A 13,989-nucleotide genomic window follows, 5' to 3' on the forward strand; every position below is an offset into this window, starting at 1 on the left:
CATCATGTACTTGTATGAAAAACTATAATGTCCTCTTTGTATTGCTTCCTTTGAGTTCCTGCCAGTCCCTCCGCTTTCCTATTAAAAACTGAACACAGGCATGATAGCACAGTGTGGTCAGTTTTCTAGCTCTGCTGGAACTCAGCCTGCTCTCCTCCAATGATCAGACTTCTGCCGACACGCCCCACTTCTTCTCTGCACAGTCATTCACTGGGAAGTTCAGTGAGCTGCAGTTTCTCCTCCCCAGCTCTTATGCAGCTGAGAGCAGAGGCAATTTTTAATTTTATTTTAGAGGGACTTTAACGTTTTTTTTTTATTTTGCTATTTGCCCTCTCAAATTTTGGGTTGTCCCCAGAAAAGTGTCCAATGGTGACACTAGTTCTGGTAAGCTGGGGGTCCCCAAGGAATTCCCTTAATTTCCTCTCACTTCCTGTTTGACTATGGGACAAGAAGTGATAGGAAATCTCTGTACTGGGACTCAGATGGAGAAACAAAACAAAAATCGAACAGAGGTTATAACCCTCCCTTACTCTATCCAAAATAGAAAAAAAAAAAGTTTTGCCTATAGTTCTACTTTAATTGAACTGTCAAAACTTCAAATGGCTGGTGTCATATTTATCCCATGTTCATCACCATAGCAACTGCAAATCAAACAGAGGCCAAGATGGCAGCTTCTTGGCTGCAAAGGATACACCCCACGTGTGTAAAATAATCTTTCGAGTGAACATCTTGGCAATGATTGTGAAGAACTTTTGACCTGTAACTAGGTGAGTTGGCTAACCCTGCCCTGAATGGCACGACTTTCCCCACACCTTCCTGACAATCTGTTAACACCCACAGTGTCTGGATACAATTCAAATGCTCCCAGGAATGCTGACTAAACGACTCTACGTTAAATCCGCACTTGGCAGTAGTGCTGTAATTAATGTGGTCAGCCAATAAAAGCCAGAGAACAAAGCAACATTTTAAAGGATTTTGTTGATGTCATACAAAAAAATTATTTTGTTTTTCAGAAGAAGAAAAAAAAAAAAAGAAAGGAAAATTAAAAGGTAGAGCGTGACTAAATATGTGAGCAACATTCTTTAAGTGGCCAAGTACCAGGACAGACATTCCTGTCATATCCTAAATTCCTTTTAAAATCATTCCAGAGTGGGAAATAATCTATGAATAACCTGCAGTTATCAGTGACATACACACAAGTTACATAAACCACTAGTCATGTGATCTCTGTACAAAAGCAGCGCGTGATGTATCTACAAACTTTAGCCTTAAGAGGACTTTGGCATGCACTTTTCTAAACACTGACAAGTACATAGTCGGAAAATGAAATACACATAAATTGATACATCTGTTGTACTGCATAGGATAAATGTTGCCAGCAGCATTCAACACGTGGTATCTACTCACTTATATTGCTCTCCACATAAGACCCTGCAGGCTGGGAGAGCACCGACAACAGTCATTTTCCAAACGCAGTTAACAGTTTATTGTTAGGGTTTACATGCACTACTACTTTAGTCCCTTACCCAAATAAAGTACACAGATTAGAAGCTCTGACTTCCTTGATCTATGTACTTGTACCAGCTCAATGATTCAAAGTATTTGAGGTAGAGACAGCCAAGAAACTAGCAATCTATGGCAGCTAGCAATGGCAGCTCTTTTTTCAGTACGGGTTTCATTTATAGTATATGATATACGAGATTGCTAACTCTGTCCTTCCTTTACTAGTTACTTTTGAGTCACTGACCTGGAACAAACGAGAAGACTCTTTCTCTGGTGACACAATAGTTAGCAAGGGAAATAAAAGGATGACAGTCTCAGAACATTTATTTTCAAAACAGGTTAACAGCGGCACCAATGGAATTCCACCATGTAAGACCTGACTGCACGCGTGACAGAAAAGAATTTACAGTGTTTTTATTGCACAGAGGAACTAAATCTCTCTCACCAAAGCATTGTATCTTATGCTTTGCCAATTTACATCTCTCTAATCATTTCCATACATCAGCAAGTCTCTAGTTCATCACTTCACCGCAGCCGCCTCTCTACCCATCACCTTCGCAGCACCTCAGCCACCTCTCTACCCATCACCTTCGCAGCACCGCAGCCGCCTCTCTACCCATCACCTTCACAGCACCGCAGCCACCTCTCTACCCATCACATTCACCGCAGCCTCCTCCCTACCCCATCACATTCACGGCAGCCACCTCTCTACCCATCACCTTCACAGCACCGCAGCCACCTCTCTACCCATCACCTTCACAGCACCGCAGCCACCTCTCTACCCATCACCTTCGAAGCCGCCTCTCTACCCATCACCATCACAGCACCGCAGCCTCCTCTTTACCCATCACCTTCGCAGCACCGCAGCCTCCTCTTTACCCATCACCTTCGCAGCCGCCTCTCTACCCATCACCTTCACAGCACCGCAGCCTCCTCCCTACCCATCACATTCACCGCAGCCTCCTCCCTACCCATCACATTCACCGCAGCCTCCTCCCTACCCATCACATTCACTGCAGCCTCCTCTCTACCCATCACATTCGCAGCACCGCAGCCACCTCCCTACCCATCAACTTCGCAGCACCGCAGCCACCTCTCTACCCATCAACTTCGCAGCACCGCAGCCACCTCCCTACCCATCACATTCACCGCAGCCTCCTCCCTACCCATCACATTCACCGCAGCCTCCTCCCTACCCATCACATTCGCAGCACCGCAGCCTCCTCTCTACCCATCACATTCGCAGCACCGCAGCCACCTCTCTACCCATCACATTCACAGCGGCCTCTCTACTCATCACCTTCACAGCACCGCAGCCTCCTCCCTACCCATCACATTCACCGCAGCCTCCTGTCTACCCATCACATTCACTGCAGCCTCCTCTCTACCCATCACATTCACTGCAGCCTCCTCTCTACCCATCACATTCACTGCAGCCTCCTCTCTACCCATCACATTCACTGCAGCCTCCTCTCTACCCATCACATTCACCGCAGCCTCCTCTCTACCCATCACATTCACTGCATCACACCTGCCTTACCCTCTATCATCTTAACTGCATTGCACTTGTCTTGCTCTCTATCCCTTCTCCACAGCATCCTAATAGAGCTGCTCTTCATCGTAAACTTCATTGAATTACACTGGCCTTTATATTTATCATTTTAGGTGTACAACATGGTTCCATTTAGTTCTCTACCTTGACACGGCAATGCCCTACATCAGGGATATGCAATTAGCGGACCTCCAGCTTTTGCAAAACTACAAGTCCCATCATGCCTTTGGCTGTCAGAGTCTTGCTATGCCTCATGGGACAGCTGTAGGTCCACTGATTGCATACCCCTGCCATACACAAATCTCTCACACCCACGTCATTGGCATTATTGCTCACTACCTTCATTGTCCTGTGAATTATCTATGTCTACATGCTTACTGCCCTTCTAATCTATGATTTTTGTATTTATTATTCTACCTTATACTAGCCTCTCTCTTCCTTCAATGATCTCTTCTAGGATCACACTCTGCCTCACATTTATGTGACTTATGTGCCTTCCATCACTTCAAGCCCTACTCACTTTAGACTAGCATCTCTGTCTGTGCCATTTACCATATGGTAGGATCCTTCCTCTCAGCAGTGTTATGTTACAGCATAGTCTGCCAGCCAATGGAGAGGCTATGGTGTGACATGGTTTATAGCATGCAGCTGAATATTATCTATACTGAAATCATTGTCCTTTTAATCAACAGATATTTTGTATGAATTCGTAGCTGGCTTCCATGGCATCAAAGAAAGGCACTTCTTCCCCCCAAAAAATTACTTTACATGGCATTTCCTACAATTTTTTTTCCATACCACCATTATATAAGAATGCCCCCCACTAGTCAATGTCCATTGCCAGGAAAACATCTGTCTTGTATGGACTCTTGGCTCTCATGGCCACCTCCTCAGTGCATTTCTATGCTGATAAGTCAGGTGTTCTTGTATGAGAATATAAATAACTTGATCTATCCACTGTTTTTTAGTCGGAATGTGCGGGGACAACCAAAATCTGGCCACCAGTTTTCTAGCCAAGTACAAAAGTCTGATCACTGCTACATTAATAGGGGGAGGAAATATATCCTCATCAATTGCTCCCAAGATGCATATTAGGGGGTCCAAAGGGACCCTAACCTAATAAACCGAGGAAATAGCCTCGGTAATATCCCCCCCAATATCTATGCAACCTGGGGCAGTGCCACATTAGGTGCATGAGCGATCCCTCCTGCCCACAGCGTTTAGGACATAAAGGCGGGTCTCTCCTTCCCCAACGGTGCAACTGAATAGGTGTGCGGTAGGCCATATGAAGTCAAAATAAATGAGATAATCTATGCGACTGGGATACAGACGTAAGCAGTCCCGCTTGCAAACCAATATCCCAAATCTCATTTATCTCGTTTATGTCTCCTATATCCTCAGTCCAACCACGTCTGCACGGTAAAGTCGCTGAATTTTGAGTAGATGACAATAAGTATGAATAAGCAAGAGAAATAAGTCCTTTTCTCCCGGAGCCGAAAAAAAACGTATTTTATCAAAAGGGTGACTAGCCAGTCTGAGATTGGAAACTCGACTCTGAGCCTGTAAAGCAGGGGTGCCCAACCTTTTGAAGCACGAGGGCCACTTAAGCGACTTGCTAACCGGTCGCGGGCCACAATGAGCGAAGCAGGCAGATGGCAGGTCCGTGTCCGCTCTGCATATGCAGAGCGGACACGGACACAGCCCACTAAACTCTTTTTTTTTTTTTTTTAAGCAGATCGGATTGGAGGTACGACACAAGTCGGTTTACATCTGCCACTCCTTAGAGCTGAATGGAGGGTCAAATTGGGTCCTTGTGAAAGGGGCCCAAGGCTGCTTTCACACTGATGCACTGTGGTTTATGCGCACCGCGGTTGCAACACAGTGTACATTTGGCTTTCCTGCACTTTACAATAGACTTCTATTATATTCTGCAGGTTTGGTGCAATTTCAGAAAGCTCATTAAACTCGCAGGTAATAACAGAAGTCTATGGCTCAGTGCAGGAAACCCGCAAGTGCACTGCTCTACATCTGCAGATCAGTTTGAAAGCAGCCCAGTAACCAGTGCAGAACAGATATTCCCATATATACACTGTGATTATAGTAATAAACTGACCTTTAATAACAGTATTCTATTCCATCAGAGAGCAGAAGGTCGCAGGCCACATCAGAGGGCTCTGCGGGCCACATGTGGCCCCCGGGCCACTGGTTGGGCACCCCTGCTGTAAAGCATGGCGGACCTGAAGGTACCTAAAAAAACTGATGTCTAGGAAGGCCCAATTCTCCCTGTATCTCCATAAATGATTTCAAAACATTTTGAGAATACAACTAAGCGATGTTACAAATACCAGCTTCCCTCCACGTCTGGAAACCCTCTAATTTGACTAATTCAACCAAATTCAGATTATCCCACAACGGGGGATCTGCCAAAAAACCCGAGATCCCTAGGCCTGACTTAACCGAGGACCATAGTTTTTTCAAAAGAACCACAGTGGGCGCCGTCTGCGGCAGGCAAGGAAATCCCGCCTCCAGACTCGCCAACCCTGAAGTATCCTGTTCGTAATAAAACCTCTATCGACTTAGAGTCACCCCTGATCCCAAACCCACCTAAATGTTGCAATTTGGTGGCATAAAAATAAAGCTTAGGATTGGGAACTGCCGCACCCCCCTGATCCTTACTGTATTGCAGGGTAGTAAGTCTAATCCTTGCTACTCCTTTCTTCCAAATTAGGGACCTGAAAAGAGTTTTAAATACGAGAAAACCACCTACGGGGTATCCACTGAGGGGAGTTATGCATAATAAACAGCAGCTGAGGGCACCAGACAATTTTTATAAGGTTTATTCTACCTATGACTGAGAGTGGGAGTTTGCACCAAGTATTACATGTTAGTTGAAGTCTCTTAAAAAGCGGTAGGAGATTATCTGTAAGGTAAGACTGTGGGTCAGCCGTGACCTGAACCCCCAGGTATTTAAAGGAGGAGACCACCTTGTGGGATTCCGCAGCAACCGGCAACGAAATTGTCGAGTCATCTACAGGTAAAATAACAGATTTACTCCAATTGATGGAGAATCCCGACAAGGTTTCAAAATGTCGAATCATCTCCATAGCCGTAGTCAGAGATACATCCATATCCCCCAGATACAACAGCGTATCATCTGTGTAAAGGGAGACCTTTTCCATACTCGGACCCCTTTTGAAGCCCACAATAGCAGCAGACGACCTTATAGTAGCCGCCAGTGGCTCCAGTGCCAGCGCGAATAACAAGGGTGACAGAGGAGACCCCTGTCTTGTCCCCCTAAAAAGGGGAAATAGATCCGAAAGGTCTCCGTTGACACGAATCCTGGCAGTTGGAGCAGCATAAAGAAGGTCGTACCCATTGAATACAATTATCACCAAGGTCAAAGCGTCTTAGCGTCGAGTGGCCTTATCTGTGGGAAGTTCTATCAAAGGCCTTGGCCGCATCAAGGGAAAGAATTGCTCTCTGACCAGGGTTATCTACAGGTATCTGAAGGTTAAGGAAGAGACATCTAATATTAAGGGCCGTAGATCGGGAAGGTATAAACCAACTTATGGATAACCCTCGCTAACCTGGTGGCCAAAACCCTAGCCAAAAGTTTAACATCCGTCGTTAAGAGGGAAATGGGCCTATAGGAATAAAGGGATCGTGCTTCCTTACCGGGTTTTAACAAAAGAACAACAATCGCCTCATTCATAGAGGGGGTAAACAGCCCTTTTCAAATGTGTCCGCAAAGACCTCCCGGAGATGAGGCATCAGAGTATCAGCGAAACGCCTATACACCTCCGCCGGCAAGCCATCCGAGAGGGGCATTCAATTGTTCCACGTCCAAGGCCCCAAGATGTGGAATTGGACATGAATCAAAAAAGGAATCTATTTCGGCCAGGGTAGGCGACACCTTGGAGGAGTACACATAAGCATAGAAATCTTTAAAGGCGGACAGAATCTCTGCATGTGAAGAGAGCAAGACCACAGAGGAATCAACGATCTCCGCTACATGCGAGGACCCCCTCTGTGACCTCACCATCATCGCAAGCATATGGCCCGTTCCTCCCCTTCTTCAAAATACTTCTGCTGGAGGAAGAAATGTTTATTTTCCGCTTTTGTCAAAACCAACTGCTTAGCTATATGTTGGGCCTCCTGCCATAGTCTTTCAGTATGTTCAGAGGAGGAGTCCACAAAAGCAGACTCAGCCCTCTCAACCTCCCGAAGTACAGTTTGTTCCCAGGCCCTGGTCTCAGTCTTAATAGAATTAATGGACGTAATAAATTGGCCCATCAAAAAGGCCTTCGGTGTGTCCCAGAAAACACAGAGACTAACTGAACGCTTATTAATGCAGACAGGTTAGCAGAAACAGGGTCAGGGCTAGGGAAAAGTGACAGACAAAATGGGTTGAGTTTCCAACAAACCCTCTTGGTCACCCCAGACAAAAGAATGGTAACGCAAAAGGGAGAGTGGTCAGAGACCGTTCTGGCCTCATATCGCAAAGAGGAAATTAGGGGGAGCATCTCGTCATTACCTAAGCCCAGGTCAATCCTGGAGAGGCCACCATACGTAGCAGAATGACAGAAGTAGCATTTCGTCTGCGGATGATGAAGTCTCCAAACATCTCTTAAGCCCAATTCCAACAGGAGCCAGGCAAAGGACGTCGGACCCCCTCTCACGGCAGTTGCCGAGGCCCTAACAGAGCACTTGTCAACATCAGCATCCAAATAGTTGTTAAAGTCCCCCAAGATAATAGCAGGAATGCCCGAGTGACGGGATAAAAAGGTAACTAGAATTTTAAGCACTTCCACTAAAAAAGGGGGAGGTATATACACATTAGCAATTATACAGACAAGGTTATCCAGCAAGCATAGCAAAAACATAAACCTGCCATTAGGGTCAACAAGTGAGGATAAACATTTAAAGAATACATTTGAGCCAATCAGCACGCTAACCCCCCTGGCATACGATGAGAAGGCAGAGTGAAACTGTGTACCAAATACCCGAGAAGAGAACGGAGACTCTTGACCAGGTAACAGATGGGTTTCCTGTAGGCACACCACGAAGACCCAAAACATTTAAACATATGTAGTACCGCCAACCGTTTCACTCTGTCTCCCAATCCCCTAACATTCCAACTGGTTATCACACATTGCTTAGCCATAACTTATCATAAGCCACATGCAAAGGACACCACCGACAGAGGCCAATAGAGAACGCAGAGAAACAATCCAACAAACACCCAAGGGACACAGTACATTGTAACAATCAGCAAGCAGTCCATAATTAACCTCTTGACCACTGGGCACTTAAACCCCCTTCCTCACCAGACCAATTTTCAGCTTTCGGTGCTCTCACAATTTGAATGACAATTACTCAGTCATACAACATTGTGCCCATCTGAAATTTTTGTCCTTTTTTTCCCACAAATAGAGCTTTCTTTTGGTGGTATTTGATCACCTCTGCGATTTTTATTTTTTGCGCTATAAAAGAAAAAACACTTAAAATTTTGTAAAAAATAAATAAAAATATCTTGTTTCTGTCATATTAGCAGGTATTGCGGAGTATTGGGTGGCATTGCAGAGTATGGGGGGTGTTATTGCAGAGTATGGGGGGGGGGGTTATTGCAGAGTATGGGGGGGTTGTTGCAGAGTATGGGGGGGGGGTTATTGCAGAGTATGGGGGGTTAAATGCAGAGTATGGGGGGTTAAATGCAGAGTATGGGGGGTTAAATGCAGAGTATGGGGGGTTAAATGCAGAGTATGGGGGGTTAAATGCAGAGTATGGGGGGGTTAAATGCAGAGTATGGGGGGGTTAAATGCAGAGTATGGGGGGGTTAAATGCAGAGTATGGGGGGTTAAATGCAGAGTATGGGGGGTTAAATGCAGAGTATGGGGGGTTAAATGCAGAGTATGGGGGTTATTTGCAGAGTATGGGGGTTATTTGCAGAGTATGGGGGGTTAATTGCAGAGTATGGGGGGGTATGGGGGTATTGCAGAGTATGAGGGGTTAATTGCAGAGTATTGCACAGGGAGGGAGGGATGGATCTGTGACTGCATGTGTCACAGATCCATCCCACAGCAGCTGCTGCTGCTGCCGCTCTCCCCCCTCTCCTCTCACACTGTACCGATCGGTACAGAGAGGAGAGGGAGGAACCGGCGTCATGTCATGACGCCGGTTTGTTTACAAGTGATCGCTCTGTCATTTGACGGAGCGATCACGTGGTAAACCGCCGCTATCAGCGGACCCGGCACTCACAGATGATTCCGGGAGCGCGCCCCAGCGGCCGCGCGAGTGAAGGATTCTGGGAGGACGTCCCAGGGACGTCGTCCCGGAATAACTCCACCGCGCTGTAGCAGTATTTTCGCTATGGCGCGGTGGGGTAGTGGTTAAGCATACACGACCTGGGAAAAAAAAAGATTGTTGTTAGGTAGACTCAGGGAACCAAGACCAACTGGGCCCCAGTTAAAAACAAAAAGAAGTTGTATAGAAGCAACAAAACAAAACAAAAAAAAAAAAATTATAGGGGCAGATTCACAAAGAGTACTTTCAAATTTCCCGCATCGTACCTTTGTTTTGAATCCTCAAAACAAGATACGACGGCATCTGGGTTAGATCCGACAGGCGTAGGTCTTCGTACGCCTTCGGATCTAAGATGCAATTCTTCGGCGTCCGCTGGGTGGCGTTCCCGTCGTTTTCCGCGTCGAGTATGCAAATTAGCTATTTCCGATGATCCACGAACGTACGAGCGGCCGTCGCATTTTTTTACGTCGTCTCTAGTCGGCTTTTTTCGGCGTATAGTTAAAGCTGCTATTTGGTGGCGTACTCAATGTTAAGTATGGTCGTTCCCGCGTATAATTTTAAAAATTTAATTTCGTTTGCGTAAGTCGTCCGTGAATCGGGCTGGACGTAATCTACGTCCACGTCACAAAAAATGACGTCCTTGCGACATCATTTAGCGCAATGCACGGCGGGAAATTTAGGAATGGAGCATGCGCAGTTTGTTCGGCACGGGGACGCGCTTCATTTAAATGAAACACGCCCCCTACTCGCCGATTTGAATTATGCGCCGTTACGCCGCGAGAGATCGACTACGCCGCTGTAACTTACGGCGCAAATTCTTTATGGATTCGAACCAAACTGAAGTAAGTTACGGCGGCGTAGCGTATCTCAGATACGCTGCGCCGGGGCAGATCTTTGTGGATCTGCCCCATAATGTCCACGCAGGACTCTCAACCAGGGGGCTAAGTTCAGTAGCCGGCTTTGAAGAGCTAATAGGCAACAAACCCTGAGCTGCATTCAACACCATAAACGGTGCCAACTCACTCCGTGAGAACAGTCTTCCGCCTTAACAGGATTAGAAAAATTATTTGAGCACAGAATGATCCCATTAGGGGTGTCAGAGAGGTGGAAATGTTCTAAAAATCTATCCTTTTAGTAGATTCAAAAATTTTATCTGGTATATGCATTATATTCTTTAATATATTGGGTGGTATTAAGAGGTTTATGAATTCCTTGATATGCAAGGACATTTTCTTAAATATAAATTATTATTTTAGATAATTTTATTCTTTATGCATATTTATATTTCCTTTCTCATATTAAATGATACTGAGCCTGTAGACTTGCTGGGTGTAGAAGGAAGATAGTAAGAAAGGAATATTTGATATGAAATGTATTTTATTGATTATATTTATATATGTCATTGATATATCTCACGCTATTTTAAATTTGATTGTATCTTCTTTTATTAAAAATAAACTTAAAACTTGAATGAAAAAAAAAAAAGAAAAATTATTTGAAAGGAAAAAAGGACCCAACCTGAAACGAGCATAAGTCAAAAGTTAAAGTCAAGTGTCTCTTCGCCTCCTGGCCAAATCATCATGGAGGGAGCGTTCCTCCCTGTCCAGCCATTGCATAGCTAGTGAGGGTTTATCAAAGAAGTGGACCTCATTCCTGGCAACCACACGTAGACGGGCAGGATAAAGCATAGCGTATTGTATCTCCAGAGAGCGAAGTCTCGTCTTTACATTATTGAATTGGGCCCTCTGGTTTTGCACTTCTGCCGAAAAATCTGGAAACAAGGATATTTTGGATTCATCCATCACTAGAGCATCCCCCATAGTGCGAGCTTTAGACAGGATAACATCTCTATCTTTGTAATTAAGCAGCTTGAACAAAAAGGCTCGAGGGGGGTTACCCGGAGGCAGAGGTCTGTCGGGAACTCTGTGCGCTCGTTCCACCGCGAACATTGGGGAAAAGGAGTCCCTCCCAAACTTCTCCAACAACCAACGCTTAATGAAATCAACTGGGTTCTTGCCTTCAATTTTTTCTGGTATACTGATAGCCCTCACGTTATTGCGGCGAAGCCTGTTTTCCAAATCATCAAGCCTCGCGGCATGTTTAGCCACCATGAGCTGCTGAGCATGCGATTCCCTTTGCATGGGGGCCCAATCATCCTCCAGTATGCTGAGGCGGCCTTCCACATCAGAAGTGCGATCCCGAAATTTCTGCTTGTCCTGGCGCATAAAGGACATCTCCGCTTTCATCCTCTTAATCTCCACTGTCAGGGCCGATACAGAAAAATTACAGGATGTCACTGCAGCAAGTATGTCTCTCAGAGTGGGTTCAGGCCCAGTCAAGCCCGAGGGCACAGCAGTACGCAGCGTAGGATAGATTGGGGGTAGTAGTCACTGTGTCCCATGGTAGCACCGGAGCCGTCGGATCCTCCAGAGGCACAGTGTCGTCAGCATCCGACTGGGAACCACTACGATCCCCCGATCTAGCCGGACCGGCTCCGGCGTGTCTCTTGTGCCATTCAGGGAAAACAACTTCTGCGCTGCCACCCTTTACTTTGCCTTAGCAGCCTGTGAAGCCGCGCCGCATGGTCTGGAGCCGAACGGGCCGCAGCTCTGCGCCTGGACATTCTCACCGCCGCAAACCACCACAACACCAGCCGGGGAAGAAGACCGAGAGCACCGGACTGTAAGTATGCACAGCGTCGGGTCCACAGATGCCGCTAAAAGGATCAATGAGAAGGATCTTTGGCGGAGCTCACACGGAATGCAACCGGCTACATCCGCTGCTGCTAAGCCACGCCACGCTTGTTTGTACTTTAGATTTTTTTCCAAAAGACTTCTGTACACGCGTTTAGATAATCCAAAATCACACAGTTGTTGTTGAAAATTTTAAAGCATGCTTTCCCACATTTGTTGACGGAAACTCCGACAATTGTCTGATAGAGCGTACAAACGGTTGGATTTTCCGACAACATCCTGCCATCACACAATTCCAGATCGTGTGTATGGGCCTTAACACTATACTCTCAACTCTCCCTCAGAGTTACCACCTGTAACTGTTTCTTCCTCTCTGTCACCTATTGCTGCCACCTTTTCATCGGCCCTGTGACCCACTGCTCCTGTATCTTACTTGGTGTGACCCACCAATTCACGTTCTTCTTTGGCATCATGGAAAATCAGCTCCCATCTCACTCTTTAAGCAGAAATAAACCCAACGTTTTAACAGTTTCTTAAAAGTTACATTCAGGGAATGAAAACTATCACAACGGCTTGTTCTCGCAACCTGTCAAGAAATCAAAAAGCTGATGTCATAATTGATCTCATGTGCAGCACCATGAGGCTAAGATGGCACCTTTCTTTGCTGTAAAGTATAGGAGGGTTAAAGTCCACTTTAATATCACAATCTGTTACTCTAACCCACATACGTCAAACAAAAGGCCCGCGGGCTGAATGGGGCCCCTCCAGGCCTTGTCATGTGGCCCTCACACCCGAAGGAAGCTTCGGGGAGGGGGATTGGTGCTGCACTCTGTGCATAGCGCACCCCTATACTCTGTACACAGTACACCCCTGAAATTTAAATGTAACACACTCCTGAGCTCTGCACTCTGTGCGTAACGTATTCGTGAACCCAGCACTTTTTACGTATCACACCCCAGATACAACCGGCCCTTTTAAGGACACCATACTGCTAATGCAGCCCTTGATAAAATGAAGTTTCACACCCCTGCCCTAACCTTTCCCCACTCCCATCTATTCCCCAGTGTTACCCCCACTCCCATCTCTTCCTTGGTGTCTTAGCTGTCAGTGCCACCTCTTTCTCAGTATCACGACAAACTGCCGTCTCTCTCTCGGCATTGCCACCTGCACTCACCTCTTCCCCAGTGTCTCCCATCTCTTCCTCGATGTCCCCAACAGCTTCACCCCCCGCCCCCAAACACACATACCTAATATTTATAATTTCCTATAATTTTTTCCATATCAAGCGTGCCCCCCTGTAATCAGTGTCCAGTGCAAGCTTTGGGGTCAGCCCCAGTCCTACCACTTTAGTTGCCCCCCCATTCTATTCTCAGTGGTCCCTTGTTCTTCCTCAGGTTCTATTCACACATACAAAAGCGCCGCTTTTTCAAGCCTTTATGAAACACACACTAAGAAAATAAAAAAGCGCATGCCACTTGTGGTGCCATCCATTGTTAGTGGCATCCCAACGCGGCAAGCAGACACACATTTTTCCATGTGTCAAAAAACGTACAAGGCTTAAATCCCAACATGTTACATGAGCTACTTTGGTACATGTAGGGCAGCTCATTAAAATTTATGGGCTGTCCTATGCTTGTAGCTCAAAAACGTGCATACACGAAAGCTACGTGTGAACCTAGCCTTAATGATCCCTCTCCTTCCTCACTGGCCCCCTGTTCTTCCTAAGTTGCCCCTGCTCTTTTTTCACTGGCCCCGTTCTTCCTAAGTTGCCCCTCCCCTTCCTTAGTTTCCCATTGTTCTTCCTCAGTTGTCCCCTCTCCTTTTTTACTGCCCTCCTGTTCTTCCTTGATTACCTCCTCTCTCACTGCCCCCCTGTTCTTCTTAAGCTGCCCACTCTCCTTCCTAAGTTGCCCCCTGTTCTTCCGCCGTTGTCCCCGT

General features: G+C 46.3%; 1 protein-coding gene across 1 annotated transcript in view; it reads right to left on the minus strand.

Annotated features, from left to right (window-relative positions):
- The window catches only part of TBC1D23 (TBC1 domain family member 23), a 75,831-nt gene extending 72,709 nt beyond the window's left edge, over positions 1–3,122 (minus strand). Inside the window, exon 1 of the mRNA XM_040339443.1 lies at positions 3,044–3,122. Coding sequence (XP_040195377.1) covers positions 3,044–3,122 — 79 coding nt within the window. The remainder of the gene's footprint in view (positions 1–3,043) is intronic.
- Positions 3,123–13,989: the final 10,867 nt, after the last annotated feature.

This window comes from Rana temporaria, chromosome 2 (genome assembly GCF_905171775.1).
Source record: "Rana temporaria chromosome 2, aRanTem1.1, whole genome shotgun sequence".
Lineage (NCBI taxonomy): Eukaryota > Metazoa > Chordata > Amphibia > Anura > Ranidae > Rana > Rana temporaria.